General features: G+C 45.9%; 1 protein-coding gene across 1 annotated transcript in view; it reads right to left on the reverse strand.

Moving 5' to 3' along the window:
• Nucleotides 1–20,995, reverse strand: part of LOC147098128 (scavenger receptor cysteine-rich domain-containing protein DMBT1-like) — a 452,456-nt gene that overhangs the window by 12,403 nt on the left and 419,058 nt on the right. The window contains exons 6-9 of the mRNA XM_085970829.1: nt 15,368–15,682; nt 12,571–12,885; nt 11,092–11,406; nt 9,187–9,501 (exon numbers count right to left, since the gene is read on the reverse strand). Of these exons, the coding sequence (XP_085826955.1) occupies nt 9,187–9,501; nt 11,092–11,406; nt 12,571–12,885; nt 15,368–15,682 (1,260 nt within the window). The remainder of the gene's footprint in view (nt 1–9,186; nt 9,502–11,091; nt 11,407–12,570; nt 12,886–15,367; nt 15,683–20,995) is intronic.

Genomic DNA, 20,995 nt, shown 5'->3' on the forward strand with positions numbered 1-20,995 from the left:
GAAAAAAAGTCGAGATAGGAAGGAATCATTTCCATGGGGCGAGAACAGGCTGAAACATTGGGTCTACCAGGGCAGTCCTGTTTGTAGATCTTGGGGTGGAGGTAGAATCGGGCTGTGTGGGGTTGGGGGTCTATGAGGTTGGAGGCCATTGAGGGAAGATGCGGTCGGCAACCGTCTTTCAAACAATGGCTTGATGTTCGGTGGTGGGGTCTTGGTCCACGGGGAGGTACGAGGTGGCTTCAGAGACTGGGCGTTCAGACTCTACAAGTTAGAGGTCAGTTCGCCAATCAACAGCAGCGCCACCCTTGCCAGCTGGTTTAATGACAATATTAGGATTAGATACAAGAGAATGGATCGCTGCAATGTCAGAGCGAGGTAGATTAGAGTGAGTGAGTGGAGCAGAGAAACTGAGACAGCCGATGTCACGTTGGCAGTTCCCAATGAAAGGAACTAGAGACGGTAGGAGGCCAGAGCAACGGGTATAGGGGGAACGAGAATTCTGAAGATGGTAGGAAGCATCCACTGTGCGGGGGCAGATTCTGGCCAGATAAGTGGGCACGGAGGTGATGGTGATGGAAGATTAGTGCAGCATTGTGCCGATCTCGAAATTCACTGAGTTAGGGGCATATGGGATGCTGATCATATGGGGTCAGACCGGATAGTGAAAACACAGCAAGGGCTGAAATTGAAAGTTCGATGTCAGCTCAAGGAACAGCTCCTCATCAATTGATTAGACACATTACAGCCTCCCAGATTCAAAATTGAGTTAAACAATTTCAGAACATAACTTTGCTGTAATTTTTTCAGATGGCAGCCATTGCTGATGATTCTGCGGTTCCCATTTACACCTCCACTAGACCCAACTTTAGTTTCTTTACTTGTCCCATTACCATCTGCTTTTGCTTGGCACCATCACCAGTTTTGTCATTTATTCTCCCCTGACTTTGCGTATGTTCTTTGCTCCACTCCCAGCTTTCCCACTACTGTACTTGCTTAAAAACCTGTTACATATTTTTCCAGTTCTGATGAAAAACCATCGATCTCAAACGTTAACTCTGTCAGTGTCACCAAAGATGCTGCCTGACCTGCATAATATTTCCAGCATTTTCTGTTTTTATTTCAGATATCCAGCAACTACAGTGTTTTGCTTTTATATGTAATAAAGAATAACCAACATGGATTTCAAAGAGAAAGTCATGCTTTACCAACGTTATTGAATTAATGAAGAAGTTACAGAAAATATAGACAAGGGTAATGTGGTGGGTGCAATATACGTGGATTTGAAAAAGGTCTTCGATACGTTAGCGCGTCATAGAAACAGGACTGAGGTCAGGCGATGTGGAGTCAGAGGACAAGTAGCAGAATAGATAGCTACCTGGCTACAAAACAGAAAACAGATAGTTGGGGTTAAAGGTATTTATCAGACTGGTGGAAGCTCAGAACTGGTGTTCCCCAAGGATCGGTGCAGGGACTGCTGCTGTTCATCATTTACATAAACGATTTGGACTTGGGATTTGGAAGTACAATTTTAAATAAATGGAGTACACCAATCTGGGGGCTATAGTTAATACCGAGGAAGATTGCAACAAAATATTAGAAGATATTAATAAACTTGCAGAATGGGCGTGTAAATGGTAAATTAATTTTTATATCAGTAAGTGTTAGGTGGTGCATTTGCATAAGCAGCATAAGGAGGCCACAAAATCTTTGGAAAATAAACGCTCAATTGGGATAGAGGAACAAAAGATACACTTAAACTAATAATTAAAACTAGCAATGGAAGTTAACAAGGGCATAAGAACGCAAACAAAGCAAGGAGGTTCAATTCAAGTGGAATTTAATTGAAAAGCAAGGACATTACTTTAAACGATAGCAAAATACTATAGATGCTGGAAATCCGAAATAACAACAGAAAATGCTGGAAAAACTCAGCAGGCCAGGCAACATCCATGGAGAGAGAAATAGAGTCAACGTTTCAGGTCAAAACCCTTTGTCAAGTCTGAAAAAACACAGGGAATGAAACACATTAAAAGGCCAGGCTGGGAGAGAACAAAAGAGAAGTGATGAAACATTAAGCATTATTCAAAAGGAGACGAGATGGTGATAGGAATAGTGGAGAAAATAAACAGCTCTAGATTAGGTGTGAAATGTGCTGGCAGAATGGGAGACAGCTGCCATGTGGGAGAGAAAAAAAGGGGGAGGGCCAAAACAAAGATATGGATAAAAAATATAAGTAAAAATGTAATGGGGGCCGAGGTCTGAGTGGGAATGGGGCGGTGAATTAAAAGGACAGGCGACCGGAAGCTCGGGGTCATCCTTATGGACTGAACGGAGGTATTCTGCAAAGCGGTCACCCAATCCGCGTTTGGTCTCCCCAATGTAGAGGAGACCACATCGTGAGCAGCGAATACATTATACTAGTTTGCAAGAAGTACAAATAAATCGCTGTTTCACCTGGAAGGGGTGTTTGGGGCCCTGGCCAGTGGGAAGGGGGGAGGTATAAGGGCAGGTGTTGCATCTCCTGTGCTTGCACGGGTAGGTTCTGGGCAAAGGGGAAGGGGTGCTGGGGGTGATAGAGGAGTGGACTAGGGTGTCTTGGAGGGAGTGGTCACTACTCAATGCTGAAAGGGGAGGGGAGGGGAAGATGCATTTGGTGGTGGGATCATGTTGGAGGTGGCGGAAGATGATCCGTTGAATGTGGAGGCTGGTGGGGTGAAAGGTGAGGACAAGGGGAAACCTATCGTGGGTCCGGGAGGGAGGGGCAGGGATGAGGGCAGATGTGCGGTGATAGAATGGACATGATCGAGGGCTGTGTCAACCATGGTAGAGGGGAATCCTCGGTTGAGGAAATAGGAAGGCATGTCGGAATCACTGGTGTGGAAGGTGGCATCGACGAAGCAGATGCAGGGGAGATGGAGAAACTGGGAGAATGTATAGAGTCCTGACAGGAGTCGGAGTGAGAGGAAGTGTAGTCCACGTAGCTGTGGGAGTCAGTGGGCTTGTAGTGAATGTTGGTCAATAACCTATCCCCAGAGATGGAAACGGAGAAGTCGAGGAAGAAACATAGAAACATAGAAGATAGGAGCAGAAGTAGGCCATTCGGCCCCTCGAGCCTGCTCCGCCATTCAATGAGATCATGGCTGATCATCCAAACTCAGTACCCTGTCCCTGCCTTCTCCCAATATCCCTTGATCCCTTTAGCCTTAAGAAATATATCTAACACCTTCTTCAATATATTTAATGAATTGGCCTCTACTGCCTTCTGTGGTAGAGAATTCCACAGGTTCACCACTCTGTGGGTGAAGAAATTCCTCCTCAGCTCTGTCCTAAATGGCTTCCCCCTTATCCTTAGACTGTGACAATTGGTTCTGCATTCCCCCGCCATCGGGAACATCCTTCCTGCATCTAGTCTGTCTAGTCCTGTTAGAATTTTATAAGTTTCAATGAGATCCACTGTCATTCTTCTAAACTCCAGCAAGTATAAGCCCAATCGACCCAATCTCTCCTCATACGTCATTCCTGCCATCCCAGGTGTCAGTCTGGTGAATCTTCGCTGCACTCCCTCCATGGCAAGAACATCCTTCCTCAGATAAGGCGACCAAAACTGCACACAATAGTCAAGGTGTGGACTCACCAATGCCCTGTACAACTGCAGCAATACATCCTTGTTCCTGTACTCAAACCCTCTCGCTACGAAGGCCAACATACCATTTGACTTCTCAACCACCTCCTGCACCTGCATGCTTACCTTCAGCGACTGGTGCACAAGTACGCCCAGCTCTCGTTGCACTTCCACTTCTCCCAAACTATTGCCGTTCAGACATTAATCTGCCTTGCTGTTTTTGCCACCGAAGTGGATAACCTCGCATTTATCCACATTATACTGCATCTGCCATGCATCTGCCCAATCACCAAATCTGTCCAAAACATGCTGGAGTTTCTCGGCACCCTCCTCACAGCACACACACACACCCAGCTTTGTGCCGTCTGCAAACTTGGAGATATTACATCTAGTTTCCTCGTCTAGATCATTAATATATATTGTGAATGGCTGGGGTCCTAGGACCGATCCCTGCAGTACCCCAGTTGTCACAACCTGCCACTCAGAAAAAAACCCGTTTATCCAACTCTTTGCTTCCTGTCTGCCAACCAGTCATCTGTCCACGTCAGTACCTTGCCCCCAATCCCATGTGCCTTAACATTATATGCTAATCTCTTATGCGGGGCCTTATCAAAAGCCTTCTGAAAGTCCAAATACACCACATCCACTGGTTCTCCCTTATCTATTCTACCAGTTACATCCTCATAAAATTCCAGTAGATTCGTCAGGCACGATTTACCTTTTGTAAATCCATGTTGACTTTGCCCGATCTTGTCACTGTTTTCCAAGTGCTCTACTATTACATTTTTTATAATGGACTCTAGCATTTTCCCTACTACTGATGTCAGGCTTACCGGTCTATAATTCCCCGTTTTCTCTCTACCACCTTTTTTGAACAGTGGGGGAACATTTGCTACCCTCCAATCCATGGGAACTGTTCCAGAGTCTATAGAATTTTGGATGATGACCAGCATTGTATCTACTATTTCTAGGGCCACTTCCTTAAGTACCCTAGGATGTAGATGATCAGGCCCTGGGCATTTATTGGCCTTCAATCGCATCAATTTCCCTAACACCATTTCCCTACAAATACCGATTTCATTCAGTTCCTCCTTCTCATTAGAACCTATGTTCGCCGACATCTCTTGGAGGTTATTTTTGTCCTCCTTTCTGAAAACAGAACCAATGTATGTATTTAATTGATCTGCCATTTCTGTGTTCCCCATTAAAAAATCCCCTGATTCTGATGGCAAGGGACCTATGTTTGACTTCACCAATCTTTTTCTCTTCACATATCTATAAAAGCTTTTACAGTCAGTTTTTATGTTCACTGAAGCTTACTCTCATACTCTATTTCCCCCTCTTGATTAATCCCTTTTTCCTCCTTTGCTGAACCCTAAACTGCTCCCAATCCTCAGGTTTACTGCTTTTTCTGGCCAATTTGTATGTCCTCTCCTTGGATCTTATGCTATCCCTAATTTCCCTTGTTACCCACTGTTGAGTCACCTTTTTTGTTTTATTTTTATGCCAAACAGGGATGAACAAATTCTGTAGTTCATCCGTGCGATCTTTGAATGTTTGCCATTGCCTATCCACCCAATCAATCCTACCCAGCTCGCAACTCATATCATTGTAGTTTCATTTATTTAAATTCAGGACACTAGTCTCTGAGTCAACTACTTCACTCTCCATCTTAATGAAGAATTCTATCACATTTTGATCGCTCCTCCCCAAGGGGCCTAGCGCAACAAGATTGCTAATTAATCCTTTCTCATGACATAGTACGCAGTCTAAGATGCCCTTGTCTCTAGTTGGTTCCTCGGCATATTGGTCCAGGAAAGCATCCCGTATACGCTCCAGGAATTTCTCCTCCACAGTATTGTTACTTATTTCGTTAGCCCAATCTATATGTAGATTAAAGTCTCCCATGATAACTGCTGTGCCCTTATTGCACGCTTCTCTAATTTCCCATTTTATGCCATCCCCAACGTTCGCATTACTGTTTGGGGGACTGTCTACCACTCCCACTAACGTTTTCTGCTCCTTGGTATTTCTCAGTTCTACCCATACAGATTCCACATCATCAGAGCTAATATCCTTCCTTACAATTGTGTTAATGCCCTCTTACCAGCAATGCTACCCCACCTCCTTTTCATTTTTGCCTGTCTTTCCTGAATATTGAATATGCCTGGATGTTGCATTCCCTGTCTTGGACACCCTGGAGCCATGTTTTCGTAATCCCTATCATATCATATCCATTTACCTCTATTTGCGCAGCTAATTCATCCACATTATTACGAATGCTCCTCGCATTAAGAGACAAAGCCTTCAGGCTTGTTTTTTAAACACCCTTAGACCTTTTAGAATTATTATTTACTGTGGCCATGTTTGGTTTAAACCCTTGATTTCTCTGACTGCCACCTTTGCTTGTCTCCTTCCTGTCTTTTGCTTCTATCATTGTTCCCCTTTCATCTGCCTCCCTGCTCACGTTCCCAACCCCATGCCATTTTAGTTTAAACCTTCCCCTAGAGCACTAGCAAACAATCCCCCTAGGACATCAGTCCCGGTCCTGCCCAGGTGCAAACCATCCAGTTTGTACTAGTCCCACCTCCCCCAGAGCCGGTTGCAATGTCCCAGGAATTTGAATCCCTCCCCCTTGCGCCATTCCTCTAGCCATGTATTTATCTATTTCTACACTGACTAGCACGTGGCAACGGTAGCAATCCTGAGATTACTACCTTTGAGGCCCTATTTTTGAAATTTACCTCCTAACTCCCTATATTCAGCTTTTAGGACCTCATCCCGTTTTTTAGCTATATCGTTGGTACCTATATGCACCATTACAACTGGCTGTTCACCTTCCCCTTCCAAAATGGGAAGGGAAGAGTCAGAGATGGACCATGTGAAGGTGAGAGAAGCGTGGAAATTGGAGGCAAAGTGAATGGAATTGTGTAGCTCAGGGCGAGAGCAGGAAACGGCACCGATACATTCATCAATGTACCGGAAAAAGAGGTGAGGAAGGGAACCCGAGTGGGACTGGAACAAAGCGTGTTCCACATATCCCACAAAAATGCAGGCATAGCTAGGACCCATGAGGGTACCCATAGCAACACCTTTGATTTGGAGGAAATGAGTGGAGTCAAAAGAGAAGTTGTTCAATGTGAGAACAAGTTCAGCCTGTCAGAGTAGGGTGGTGGTGGATGGGGAATGGTCGGGACTCTGTTCAAGGAAGAAGCGGAGTGCCATCAGGCCATCTTGGTGGGGGATGGAAATGTAGAGGGATTGTACGTCCATGGTGAAAAGGAAGTGGTTGGGGCCAGGAAACTGCAAAATGTTAAAGTGGCGGAGAGCATCAGAAGTGTCGCGGATGTAGGTGGGAAGAGACTGGACAAGTGGAGAAAAGATAGAGTCGAGATAGGAAGAGATAAGTTCCGTGGGGCAAGAACAGGCTGAAACAATGGGTCTAGCAGGGCAGTCCTGTTTGTGGATCTTGGGAAGGAGGTAGAAGCGGGCTGTGCAGGGATGGGGAACTATGAGGTTGGTGGCCGCTGGGGGAAGATCTCGAGAGTAGATGAGGTCAGTGACGGTCTTGGAAAAGATGGATTGGTGTTCGGTAGTGGGGTCATGGTCCAGGTGGAGGTGGGATGAGGTGTCGGATAGTTGGCATTCAGCTTCCGCTAGGTAGAGGTCAGTTGGCCAAACAACAACAGCACCACCCTTGTCAGTAGGTTTAATGGCATGTCAGAGTTGGTTTAGAGAATGGAGTGCTGCAATTTCAGTGGGATGTAGGTTGGAGTTAGTGAGGGGAGCAGTGAAATGGAGACAGCCAATGTCATGGCAGCAGAACCTTTTTCCTCAACCGAGGATTCCCCTCTACCTTGGTTGACACGGCCCTCGACCGTGTCCATTCTATCTCCCGCACTTCTGCCCTCACCCCTGCCCCTCCCTCCCGGAACCACGATAGGCTTCCCTTGTCCTCTCCTTTTACCCCACCAGCCTCCACATTCAATGAATCAACCTCCGCCATTTCTGCCACCTCCAACGTGATCCCACCACCAAATGCATCTTCCCCTCCCCTCCCCTTTCAGCATTCCATAGGGACAGCTCCCTCCGAGACACTCTAGTCCACTCCTCTATAACCGCCCGCACCCATTCCCCTTCGCTCGACACCATCCTGTGCATGCGCAGGAGATGCAACACCTGCCCTTATAGCTCCCCCCTTCCCACTGTCCAGGGCCCCAAACAGCCCTTCCAGCTGAAACAATGATTTACTTGTACTTCTTGCAATCTAGTATACTGTATTTGCTGCTCATGATGTGGTCTCTTCTACATTGGGGAGACCAAACGCACATTCAGTGACCGCTTTGTGGAACACCTCCGTTCTGTCCATAAAGGTGACCCCGAGCTTCCTGTCGCCTGTCATTTTAATTCACCGCTCCATTCCCACTCAGACCTCACTGTACTCGGGCACTTGTATTGTTCCACGGAAGCTCAGCATAAGCTCGAGGAACAGCACCTCATCATCTGATTAGGCACTTTACAGCCTTCCAGACTCAATATCGAGTTCAACAATTTCAGATCATAACCTCGGCCCCCATTACATTTTAACTTATATTTTATCCACATCTTTGTTTTGGCCCTCCCCCCTTTTTCTCTCTCCCACATGGCAGCTGCCTCCCATTCTGCCAGCGCATTTCACACCTAATCTAGAGCCGTCTTTTGTCTCCAGTAGTCCTATCACCATCTCGTCTCGTTTTCAATACCTCTTAATGTCTCTTCACTTCTCTTTTGCTCTCTCCCAGCCTGGCCTTTTAATGTGTTTCATTTCCTGGGCTTTTTCAGTCTTGACAAAGGGTTTCGGCCTGACACGTTGACTCTATTTCTCTCTCCATGGATGTTGCCTGGCCTGCTGAGTTTTTCCAGCATTTTCTGTTGTTATTTTTGAAATTACTTTAAAACTTGTATGGAAACTTGGTTTAGAACCCACTTAGAGTAATGTATAGTATACTGGTCTAAAAAAGGATACACAAGCACTGCAGAAAGAGCAAAAAACGAGTTGCAAAAATGATACCAGAACACAAAGTTTAGAACTATCAAATAAGACTGAATAGGCTGCGGCTCTTTCCTCTAGAAAAGAGAAGGCTGAAGGGTGTCCTCAAAGAGGTCTTTAAAATTATGAAGGGAATAGGTAGGTGGACATAGAGAAGATGTTTCCAATTGTGGGGAGTCCAGAACAAGGTTACCTGTATATAAAATAGCCGCTTGTCCAACAGGGAATTCAGGAGAAACCTCTTTACCCAGAGAGTGGTTAGAATGTGGAACTTGCTACCACATAGAGTAGTTGAGGCGAATAGCGTAGATGCTTTTAGTTGAAGCTAGATATGTACATGAGGGAGAATGAACAAAAGGATATGGAGATAGAGTTAGATGAAGTACGGAGTGAGGAGGCACGTGCGGAGCAAAGATATCGCACAGACCATTTGGGTCAAATGGCCGGTTTCTGTGCTGTAGATTCTGTGTAAAACCTCCCGAGTAAAGCCTCGCATATAACCCTGCAGAAATGAGCAGATAGAAAGCTCCCTTACCTGAACACACCACCCTCACATCTTCTTTATGACTCCAGTCGTGTTTACCCCACGGCGCTGAGGGACATTCCCACAGAAACGATTCGTTTCCCGAACAGTGCAGTTCATCCAACCAAACTGGGCCTGAACTTTGTCCACAAGCAGCAGGAAGTTCCACATCCACCGCATTTCCGCAACCCAGCTGTTTGCAAACCACGTTAGCGTCGGCCAGGTCCCAGGAATCATCACAAACTGAGCCCCAGGTCCCATTGTAATAAACCTCCACTCGCCCAGCACATGGGCTTGCACCGCCGGACAGCCTTAACTGCACGTGTTCTGTTAGAGAACAATACAGGAGGATTATACTTCAAATATACATTTATCTCATCACTCAATCCAAACATTGCTGCTCCTCCAGCTAAAAAAATGGTGCTTTATATGTGTCTGTGACAGGTACATGATATTATATCCCGCAACATCTGTCTGCACTTACATATTACATAGAATTATACAGAATGTACAGCACAGAGTCAGGCCATTCGGCCCAAAGGGTCCAACCCGGTATTCATGCTCCACACTAACCTCCTCCCACCCCACTTCCCCTAATCCTTTCAGGATAACATTCTATTCATTTCTCCATCGTTCGATTTATTGCCTCCAGTTCTCCCGTTTGGTTTGGAATGCTGTGCACATAGATGTACAGCCAATATAATTTGTTTTTATTAATTGTGCTACTCACTTTATTTTTAACAATCAATTTATAATTCTGTTCTATAAGTGTATCTGTTCCCTAACCGTTAATCTTACCCGTATTGGTTACCTTGGTCTGACATTCACTCACACCTCCTCTTTCTTTTATCTTCAGGCTTATGTTAATTTCACCAGATTCCTCCCCCCGTAATACTAGCTTATAGACTTATCCACAGCTTTATTTATCACTTCCGCTGCACACTGCATACTGCAGAATGCAACGTACGTACAGCATAATGGAACTTACACCATTTCAGGCCCAGAATGTCTGTCTACATTCACATGCTGTGTAATAACACTAAGACCAGTCCATGCCAAAACATCCTTCCATACTTATACACAACATAATGGAACTTAGACCAGTGAATCTCCAGCACATCTGTCTGCACTTTTATGCTGCACAATGGAACTGATTTGCAAACTCGGCCGCATTTGACCGCCGAGCTGAGCTTCCAATCCCACGTGCTCTCCGTCACAAAGACCGCCGACTTCCACCTCTGTATCATCACTCATCTCCGTCCCTGCCTCGGCCCATCTGCTGCTGAAACGCCGTCCTCCCATCCTGCACCCTCCATAACCTTCAGCTCACCCGAAAACTCCTGATATCCTGACCCGCACCAAGTCACACTCACCATCATCCCTGTGCTCACTGCTCTGCATTGGCTTCCTGTCCGGCAAAGACTCCAGTTTTAAATTACCATCCTCAGGTTCAAATATCACTATAACCGCCTCCAGCCCTAATCATTTCGGGAACTCTACTTTTCTGCAAATGTGGCCTCTTGTGCATCATTCACTTCCTCCCTCCACAATTGGCGGCCGTGAATTTCTCCGTCTTGGTCCCAAGATCAGGAATTCCCTCCCTAAACCTTCCGCCTCTCCTGGTTTAAGACCAGCTCTTGATCTTACCCAAATGGCCAGGCTTTTAGTCGCCTGTTCTAATACCTTCATCTCTCTTCCTGTGAAGCACCTTACGACGGTTGTCTTTCGTTTAAGGCGCTATATAAATGCAAGTTCTCGTTTTTTTCCAGTTCTGCCCGTGTCCTCTCGCTTTTCGCTCATCCCCTGAGTTAAATAACTGGTGTAGAGACACCGAGGAACAAGTGACCAATTTACCACTTTTCTCAGCAGATTAGCTATTCCCTTTGATGGTTCTGTAAAATTGAACCATTTGTTCACCTGAACACAGGACCCCTACGCCGATGCTGTCATTGAGAGATGGATTCAATGTGAATGAGCTGCAGTTCCGGAGCTGAGGCTCGTTTCCTTCACACTGGACATCATTCACCCACACGGGCCCTTCACTCTCTCCGTACTTTGAAGAGTTATAAGCGGCTATCGCAGAGCCGCAGCCCAGCTGTCTGCAGACCACGTTGGCATCATTTAGGTCCCAGAGGTTGTCCCGCACTCTCCCCCAGCTGCCGTTGTAGTAAATCTCCACTCGGCCGTCACAGCGGCTTCCCCCATTAGTCAGTCTCGGCGGCCAACCTTCATCTACAAACAGAAACACATTGCGAGCAACGGTTAAACTGAGCCAAAATATTCCATAATTTACTAACTCTCACCCGGACAGTTATTGTTAATTTTAATGATTATATTTCTGTAATAATTACCCACATGGTTTGTAGGCAGATCCTCTCCGCCAATTCCTTTTCTCAGTGAATTGATTTTAGAGAGATGCCGAGCAGCTTCCGGAGGCTAATCTGGGGAAAGGGGCTAAAAACTAACTGGGGGCGGGCGGCCCAGGCCGGCTATTGATATGAGCTCTGATCAAAGGCAGGAGCACGGGCACAAAATAGCTTCTGGCTGCTCACAGTTCAGCTAATGTGGAGAGAAACAAACAGAAGTGTAATTGATAGAGCGCTTCCCAGGACGGCCCAAAGCTCTTCACAGCCACTGAAGTACTTCTGATTTGTTGTCACTGCGACAGCGGCGGGACAGGCCGGAGGGGCTGAAGGGCCTCCTCCTGTCCACATGTTGCGATGTTTTAAGTGTGAAACGCGAGAGCTGATTTGCGCTCAGTCAGTCCCCACAAACAGCAATGAGATAACGAACCAGATAATCTGTTATAAGGTGGGGCTGGTTGATGGATAAATGTGTTCCAGGACACCGGGATAACTGTGATGCGCGTAAAGTTCGTGAATAATCAGAGAGACAGAGCAGTTTATGGATATTAAAACTCATCTCGCACTATTTATCTGGCAAGAAATTAACAGAATGTTCTGTGAAAATGCAGCTGATCTATGCGGAGAATTCTATGTTGATTCATATTTGAACCGCTAACATTGATAACGGTCCCAACACTGCTGCAGTGTTTCCGTGCTATAGCAGTGGTCACGGGGGCTTTTTGCCGTTTCAATAGCTGTTGGTGGCGAACGCTGGGTGTTGCTCTGTATTTACAAAGATTTACACCGTAACACGAGATATGTATTTATTAAACGTGCACTGGATTGAAAGCCTTTGATTCATTGCTAATATACTTCAGTCCAATCGACCGACACACACACCTCAGACTCGCTTAGTGTCAGAGGAAGAAGGTGATCTTGATCAGTAAAACGAGTGAATCAGTGACTTACAGAAATAGTGCCACTGGTGTGAGACTCTGCTCGACAGGAGAACAGTTGGTGTATTTCAGTTCAATACACTGAGTGGACTCACCCGAGCAGATGACACTGGTGTCATTTCCATGTGAGCAGCTAAACTGATCCCAGGATGAAACCGGACAATCCCACAATCGGGACTCGTTCCCCCGGCACCTGTAGTTCTCCTTCCACACTGGGCCGGTTCCCTCCCCAAAGTGAGCTGCTCCCGGGGTTGCGGTGACTGCCCCGCACTGAAGGTGCTCACAGACCACGCTGGCATCTTCGAAACCGAAATAAACATCACACAGAGTCCCCCACTGGTCTCCGTGTAGCACTTCCACCCGGCCGGAGCACCTGTTCTCCCCACCGACCAATCGTGGTCCATGGTTCCCTGTTTTGGAAACAAATACAGATTCAAATAGAATGTAAATCACCTTTAGTATATATAAGGGGCAAAATAGAAAATGGGGGAAGCTTATCCACCACTATCGCACTTCCGTAATTTATCAAATAGTTATTTCTTTGTCGCAATCAAAGTTACTGCAAGACCCCAAGAAGTTGTGTGATAACTCAAAGTTGACAGCTCTTCCTGAAAAACTAATGGAATGTTGGCCGTTATCTCAACGGGCTTGGAATATAAAAGTGAGGAAGTGATGTTTCAGTTGTACCGAGTCTTGGTCAGACCCAAACTGGGGCACTGCTCTCAGTTTTGGGCACCGCATTTCAGAAAAGATATATTGGCCTTGGAGGTGTTGCAGCGCAGATTCAGCAGAATGACAACAGTGCTTAAAGTGATGGAGGGACTGGATGTTTAAGGTGGTGGATGGGCAGGCAATCAAGTGGACGGCTTTCATCTGGATAGTGTCGGAATTCTTGAGTATTGTTGCAGCTGCACCCAACTAGAGAGGATTCTATCAACTCCTGACCTGAGCCTTGCCGGTGGTGGAGAGGCTTTGGGGAGTCAGAAGGTGGGCCACTCGCTGCAGAATACCCAGCATCTGACCTGCTGTATTAGACACGGCATTTATGTGGCTGATCATGTAGGGTTTCTAGTGAAAGGCCACACAGAGGATATTGATGGTGGGGGATCGGCGATGGTAAAGCCAATTAATATCAAGAGGAGGTGGTCAGAGTTTGTCATGTTGGAGATGGTCATTGCCTGACCCTTGTGTGGCAGGAATGTTACTCGTGAACTATCAGCCCAAGTCTGGATGATGTCCACGTCTTGGTGCAAGTGGCCATGGCTTGCTTCATTATCTAAGGAATTGCGAATGGAGCTGAACACTCTGCAATCATCAGCAAACAGCACCACTTCTGACGTTATGTTGGAGGGAAGGCAACTTATGAAGCAGCTGACGATAGTTGGGACAAAGACTGAAATTGGGAAGAAACTTTTCACATAAAGAGTAGTGGAAATCTGGAATTTCTCCACCTGCTCCCTAAAGGAAAGCCTTTGCATGCTGTGTTCAATCGAAATGTTCAACACTGTGATAGATTCTTGTTTGTTAAGGGTAGCAAGGAATATGGCTCAAAGGAAGATAAATAGAGTTGAGATACATATCAGTCATGATCTAATAGAATGACCGAACAGGCTAGAGGTAGGGAATCACCTATTTATGATCATATGGATTTGTTTCCCATCATATCAGCTGTGGGGAGTAAAGAGAATTGATTCCATAATATAACTGCCCAATCTTCTCCCTCTGGCCTGATTGTACTGACCAGTGCGGGAGTACAGCCGCCCCCTGATACCCTGCTGTTCAGTAAGTGTGACTCTGGACAGGGTGGGTCGAAATGCTATTGCCATGTGGTACAATTAATGGGGCCTGGTGTTCACATCAAAGTATCTAATTAGGTCAATGCGCGTTTATGAAGTCAATGTCCGACTTTTGGGGACAATGGTCAATTATTTAGGTCAGTGAACAGTTAATGAGATAAGTGATCAGTGTCTTGTTACTACGATTGATGCTAATTAAAGTGACTGCACCACTGAGAAGTTCAGTGCGGGTCTCCTAAGTCAGTGTACCGGTAAAGTTGACGGTGCACGGCTGGTGACATCATTGCGCTGTTAATCAAGTGAATGTTGGGCTAATGACCGCAGTGCAGGCACCATCACACAGGAGCATCAGCAATGGAAATGGTGCCCGGGGTTTAGGACAGTGCCGGTTTAATGACGTCAGCGGATGGGTAAGGAGCGCAGTGAAGGGACCAGAAAGTCCGTGTTTGGGCAACGAGGACAATCGACCGCCCATAACATCAGTGCACGACAAATCAAGTCAGAATCAAGGGATGGTTAACAAAAAAGGAACCAAACTAATGACGTCAATGCACAGTTCATCAAGTCAGCTTATTTTTAGCAAGGGTTCTGAGTTGTTACTTAAGTTAACCTGTAGTTAATAAAGTCTGTAATTTGTTAATGAGTCAAAGTACATTGAACGATGTTCTCGGTCAATGATGTCAGCGTGTGATTAATGATGATAACCCGTAGTGAATGAGGCGGTGTCCTATTAATGAACCTACCGTGATGGTCTATGAGGTGTGCACAAGTTTAATGAGACAGTGCGCGACTAGCGAGTTGTTAGACACCGATTGTGACATCAACTGTCTAAGAGAAAAATACGTTCAGTGCAGGCGGTAAATAAACTAGCAACAAATCTGCTTACTTCAGAAGAAACCTTTAAGTTTAGAAACTTTCTATTGACAAATTATTGCGGATATTTTGACGTGTTCGGCCAGACCTATAACAATAATAGTAAACTGTAAGGACTAGTTTATATATGATATTGTTAGAGAGAAACACAGGAATGTCACCTTCCTCAGTTTTCCCAATATTAAGGAGGAAGTTGTCTGTTGTTCAGTAAGTCTGTACTCACCGGAGCAGATCACACTGGCATCGTTCCTGTGGGTGCACTGGTGGTGATTTACTGGAGAAAGAGGGCAGCCAACCAGACTTGTCTCGCTGCCTGTACATTCAAAGACATCACTCCGTAGAAGTCCAGTGCCCTCTCCAAAATAAGCCCCTCTTGGCACGGACACCGCGGCTCCACACTGAAGCTGAGCACAGGCCACATTGGCGTCATTCAAATCCCAGTGAAGGTCGCACACTGTTCCCCAGGTTTCACCGTACTGGACCTCCAGTCTGCCCGAGCATGGGGAGTCTCCGGATACTAGTCTAGGAAATCTGTGATCTGAATAATCATAATAATCACAATACTCACGATATTCACCATAAAATATTTACAAATGAATACACATCTGATTAATGACAGATCTGACACTATTGGTTCTCAGATTGGTTCCATTCTGGTCCAATACCGATGATGCTGTTTTTCCTCTAACGCTATTGGTTATAATGTGACTGTCTGGCTTTTTATAATATTGCTTTATTTGTTGGTACCTTACCCAGTGGCCGTCACTCTGATGTTACAAACACGCACTGTATCAGCAGAGAGAACGCGGCAAAGTATCGATAGAGAGAGAAGAGTAAATCGAAGTCAAGCAATCTCTGCATCCCTGTACCCACTTTGGGTTCGCTCCTCTGCGGGCCGCATCCATGTTCTCCTCCAGAAAGCAGAGGCCGAGATGGGCCGGCAGAGGGCGCCCTCGCTTTCACCCTGTAACTGAAGGACACCGAGGGGAGAATTTCCCGACCACCCCGTCTCCCTCCAGGAACACCCTGCCTTTACACAACACACGATGCATCCGTTTGATGATGACGGTTGGAGCCGGTAGAGCGCATTAACCCAGAATGACCCTAAAGACGGCTTTTCGCATCTGCCTTGTCAATGATTCTATTTTCCTCAATCAATCTACACCAGATTCCAGACCAGTCCTCCATCGCTCTCTGTGAGAAGAATATCCGGACACCAGTCCTAAGTCTGTCTTTCTCTCCCTTCAGTATTTCACACCTTGTTGTATTGACATGTTCAAATTAAAGTTTTCTTTTCTCAGATTCACCATTTCGCCCCATTTACTGCCTCCAGCAGATCACTTCCCGCTACAAGGCCCATTATTCAGCACAGCGGTTTGTAGAGATCTGACTCCAGTTTTGGCTCTACACCACTTCCAGGGTTTAATTGTCCCTGCGTACCTGGTTATCGGAACTATACACGGTGCACAAGGCGAGTCCTGGACAGAGCACTGTCTAGTTTAACTCTGAGCTCTTGTGCCTCGTGACCGGATGTATACACACAGCACAAGGCGTGACTGGATGGAGCTGTGTTCGGTTTAATCCAGACACCCTGATTGGCCCTGCACTCTTTTGCTTACATAGTTGAGCATTCGGTTTGTTTGCTGATTGCTGTTGTTCGCTGATTGGGCATCAGAGGATCAAGGCCAAGAACTACGCTCGATCAAAAACAGATAGAGCCGTGAATTTCTAAATGGTGAAAAGGTAGAAACATTGAAGGCTCAAAGAAATTGAGGGGTACGTGTACACAGATCAATAAACTGCAGTGGTCAGTTACATAAACATAATAAAAAATGCTAATGGAATGTTAGCCTTTATATCTAGAGGGCTAAAATTTAAATGGGAGGAGGTTTACCTACAGCTATACAGCGCCCTGGTTACCCCACACCTGGAGAGCTGGGTACAGTTGTGGGCACCGCACCACAGAACGAAGATATTGGCCTTGGAAGGAGTGCAGCGCAAATTCACCAGAACACTGCCAGTGCTCCAAGGGTTAAATTATGAGGAGGGATGACATGAACCAGGCTTGTATTAACTGAAGTTTAGAAGGTTAAGGGGAAATTTAAATGGTGTTTATAGAATTTTGAAAGGAACTGGTAGGACAGATAGAGAGAAACTTCTTCCACTGGCGGGAAGTCTGGGACCAGGGGACAGAACCTTTAAATCAGAGCCAGGCCATTCAATAGAGTTCAGGAACAATTCTTCACATTAAGGTTGGTAAAAGTGTGGAACTCCTTCCCACAAAAAGCAGTAGATGCAAGCTCAATTAATAATATTACATCGCCATATAGGGACCGGTCTCTAACATCAGATTTAAAGTTTTACAGTGAAATTCCCATAACCACTTATTCATTTAATCAAACACTTCAGCAAATGTCCTCACAAGACGACGACTACAGTGACCATGATTGATGAAAAACACGGGCCGGAGTGCAGATTTCCTGCCATGTTCTCTCTCTTCCCCACTCGCTCTCCCCTCGGTTCCTGTTTAACTGAGACAGAGAGTGCCGATGTGAAGGGAGCCGCAGTGATCCCGATCCTCCCTCATCGACCTCCTCCACTAACAGCGAGTAACCGTTCAGCACATACACCTAATTACCTGGATTAAGTTCGGGGAACGTAGATCCACAGTCAGCACAGCTCTCAGTAAACAGGATCTCTTAACTCCGACCAACACTTATACTATCGGATCCAGGCCGTTCCCTTTGATAACCGGGTCCCAGACCGCTCCCTTTGATAACCGGACCCAGACCACTCCCTTTGATAACCGGACCCAGACCGCTCCCTTTGATAACCGGACCCAGACCGCTCCCTTTCATAACCGGACCCAGACCGCTCCCTTTCATAACCGGACCCAGACCGCTCCCTTTCATAACCGGACCCAGACCGCTCCCTTTCATAACCGGGACCCAGACCGCTCCCTTTGAGAACCGCGACCCAGACTGCTCCCTTTGATAACCGGGTCCCAGACAGATTGTGTTAATCCTGGGAAATCCGCATTTTTATTTTCTCTTACTGAAATGAACTAAATCAATGATTATATTATGCATTCTAGTTTAAAGATTTCATAGTGTTATTGCTTCATTTATAACCATACTTGTAAACCGTGATTATAACTATACTTGTAAACCCTGATGTAATATGCCATGGGTAGACCTGATTAGATTTTAAAATGGAATAAACCGAGGCGCTGGGCCTCCATTGATTAACTTTTTAAAAGTGCCTCTCAGCAAACATAATAATAAGAACAGACAGCGTGTCTGTGGGAACACAACTAGCAAGGTCCTGTGTGGCTGCCACTTTGTGGAATGTTCTGGTATCTGCAGTGAATTAAAAACATAGGCAAACAGCAAGGACACCACATCTCAGCCTATGGAGACATGTTCCGTTTGTGTTGCCAGAACTACCCCAGACATGAGTCTTGATGGTCAAAAACAGATGATGTCAGGGTGTTACGGGATGAGGGCCTGACGGGGGCGGGCGGGATCATTAGGTTCGGGGCATCCCTGTAATTGCACAGGGGCTTTCAGGTGTAAGTCAGTGATTGGGTTAACTGCTCCCCAGAGGCGTTGCTGGGATGAAGTATAAGAAGGGGGTTTCTCAAACACATAGATTGTAGAGACAGTCAGCGAAGAGCTTGGGAACATCCTCTAGACCAGCCGAGGAGGGATTCGGGTTGTTGGAGGACCCACACGCGTCACACCAAGCGGCCGGGCGAGCCTCGAGGCCAGGGCCGATTGGAGTTGAACCCTGGATATCGCGTCTTCTACCCAGGGCATAACGGGAAATATAAATCTTGATTGCACCTTGTTTAACTACCGCTCAGATGCTGTAATGTATCAAATCTCACTTAAACTGAACAAAATATAATTACTCTCACCAATACGGGTCAAGTCGAATCTTTTGGAACTTGAGAGTGAAAGGGTTAATTGGCAACGACCCAGAACCTCTACATGCTCCCTTTGATAACCGGGTCACAGACCGTTCCCTTTGATCAGCGGGACCCAGACCACTCCGTTTGAGAATGGCTACCATCTCTGTACAGGGATTATTCCCCCAATAACAACAGCTGCCCCCAAATATTCCATCTTGCTTTAGTGATGATGAAATGTCATCGACCTGAAACGTTAATTCTGTCTTTCCACAGATGCTCCCTGGCCAGCTGAGTGCTTCCAGCATTATCGGATTTTAGTTCAGATTTCCAGCAGCTGGAGTATTTTGCTTTTGTTTTAGAGTGAAATTTCGGGAATTTGGTGTAAATAAACACTTTGAGTTTGGGTAGTAGCAGAATGGATAGTAAACAACACAATAAGTCATTTTTCTTGGAAGGTAAATGCCTAAATTGGGTAGAGCAGCAATGGGATCTAGAGGTACAGATACACAAATCATTAAAAGTAGTGACGCAAGTTAATAAAGCCATAGAAAAAGCAAACAAAGCCCTGGGGTTTGTTTCTAGAGGGACAGAATTGAAAGGGAGAATAGTTATGTTTGACTTGTATAGAACTTTGGTTGAACCATACTTAGATTAACATAGAAACATAGAAGATAGGAACCCCTCGAGCCTGCTCCGCCATTCAATGCGATCATGGCTGATCATCCAAATTCTGTACCCGGTCCCTGCTTTCTCCCCATATCCCTTGATCCCTTTAGCCTTGAGAAATATATCCAAATCCTTCTTGAATATATTTAATGAATTGGCCTCTACTGCCTTCTGTGGTAGAGAATTCCACAGGTTCACCACTCTCTGGGTGAAGAAATTCCTCCTAATTTCTGTCCTAAATGGCTTACCCCTTATCCTTAGACTGTGAACCCTGGTTCTGGACTCCCCGACCATCGGGAACATCCTTCCAGCATCTAGTCTGTCTAGTCCTGTTAGAATTTTATAAGTTTCGATGAGATCCCCACTCATTCTTCGAAACTCCAGCGAGTACAAGCCCAATCGATCCAATCTCTCCTCATACGTCATTCCTGCCATCCCAAGTATCAGCCTGGTGAATTTTCGCTGGACTCCTTCCATGGCAAGAACATCCTTCCTCAGCTAAGGCGACCAAAACTGCACCCAATACTCAAGATGTGGTCTCACCAAGGCCTTGTACAACTGCAGCAAGACATCCTTATTGCTGTACTCAAACCCTTTTGCTACGAAGGCCAACATAGCATTTGCCTTCTTAACCGCCTGCTGCACCTGCATGCGCACCTTCAGCGACTGGTGCACAAGGACACCCAGGTCTCGTTGCACTTCCCCTTCTCCCAATCTATTGCCATTCAGATAATAATCTCTCTTCCTGTTTTTGCGACCAAAATGGATAACCTCACATTAATCCACGTTATATTGCACCTTCCATGCTTCTGCCCAATCACCCAACCTGTCCAAATCATCCTAGAGTTTCTCAGCATCCTCCTCACAGTACACACGCCCACCCAGCTTTGTGTCGTCTGCAAACTGGGAGATATTACATCTAGTTCCCTTGTCTAGACCATTAATATATATTGTGAATAGCTGGGGTCCAAGGACCGATCCCTGTGGTACCCCACTCGTCACTGCCTGCCACTCGGAAAAAGACCTGTTTATTCCAACTCTTTGCTTTCTGTCTGCCAACCAGTTCTCTATCCAAGTCAGTACCTTGCCCCCCAATCCCATGTGCCTTAACTTTACACACTAACCACTTATGCTGGACCTTATATAAAGCCTTCTGAAAGTCCAAATACACCACATCCACTGGTTCTCCCTTATCTATTTTACCAGTTACATCCTCAAAAAATTCCAGTGGATTAGTCAAGCATGATTTACCCTTTGGAAATGTATGTTGAC

The sequence above is a fragment of the Somniosus microcephalus genome, chromosome 30 (assembly GCF_052327205.1).
Source record: "Somniosus microcephalus isolate GS21.2 chromosome 30, FLI_Smic_1.0, whole genome shotgun sequence".
Lineage (NCBI taxonomy): Eukaryota > Metazoa > Chordata > Chondrichthyes > Squaliformes > Somniosidae > Somniosus > Somniosus microcephalus.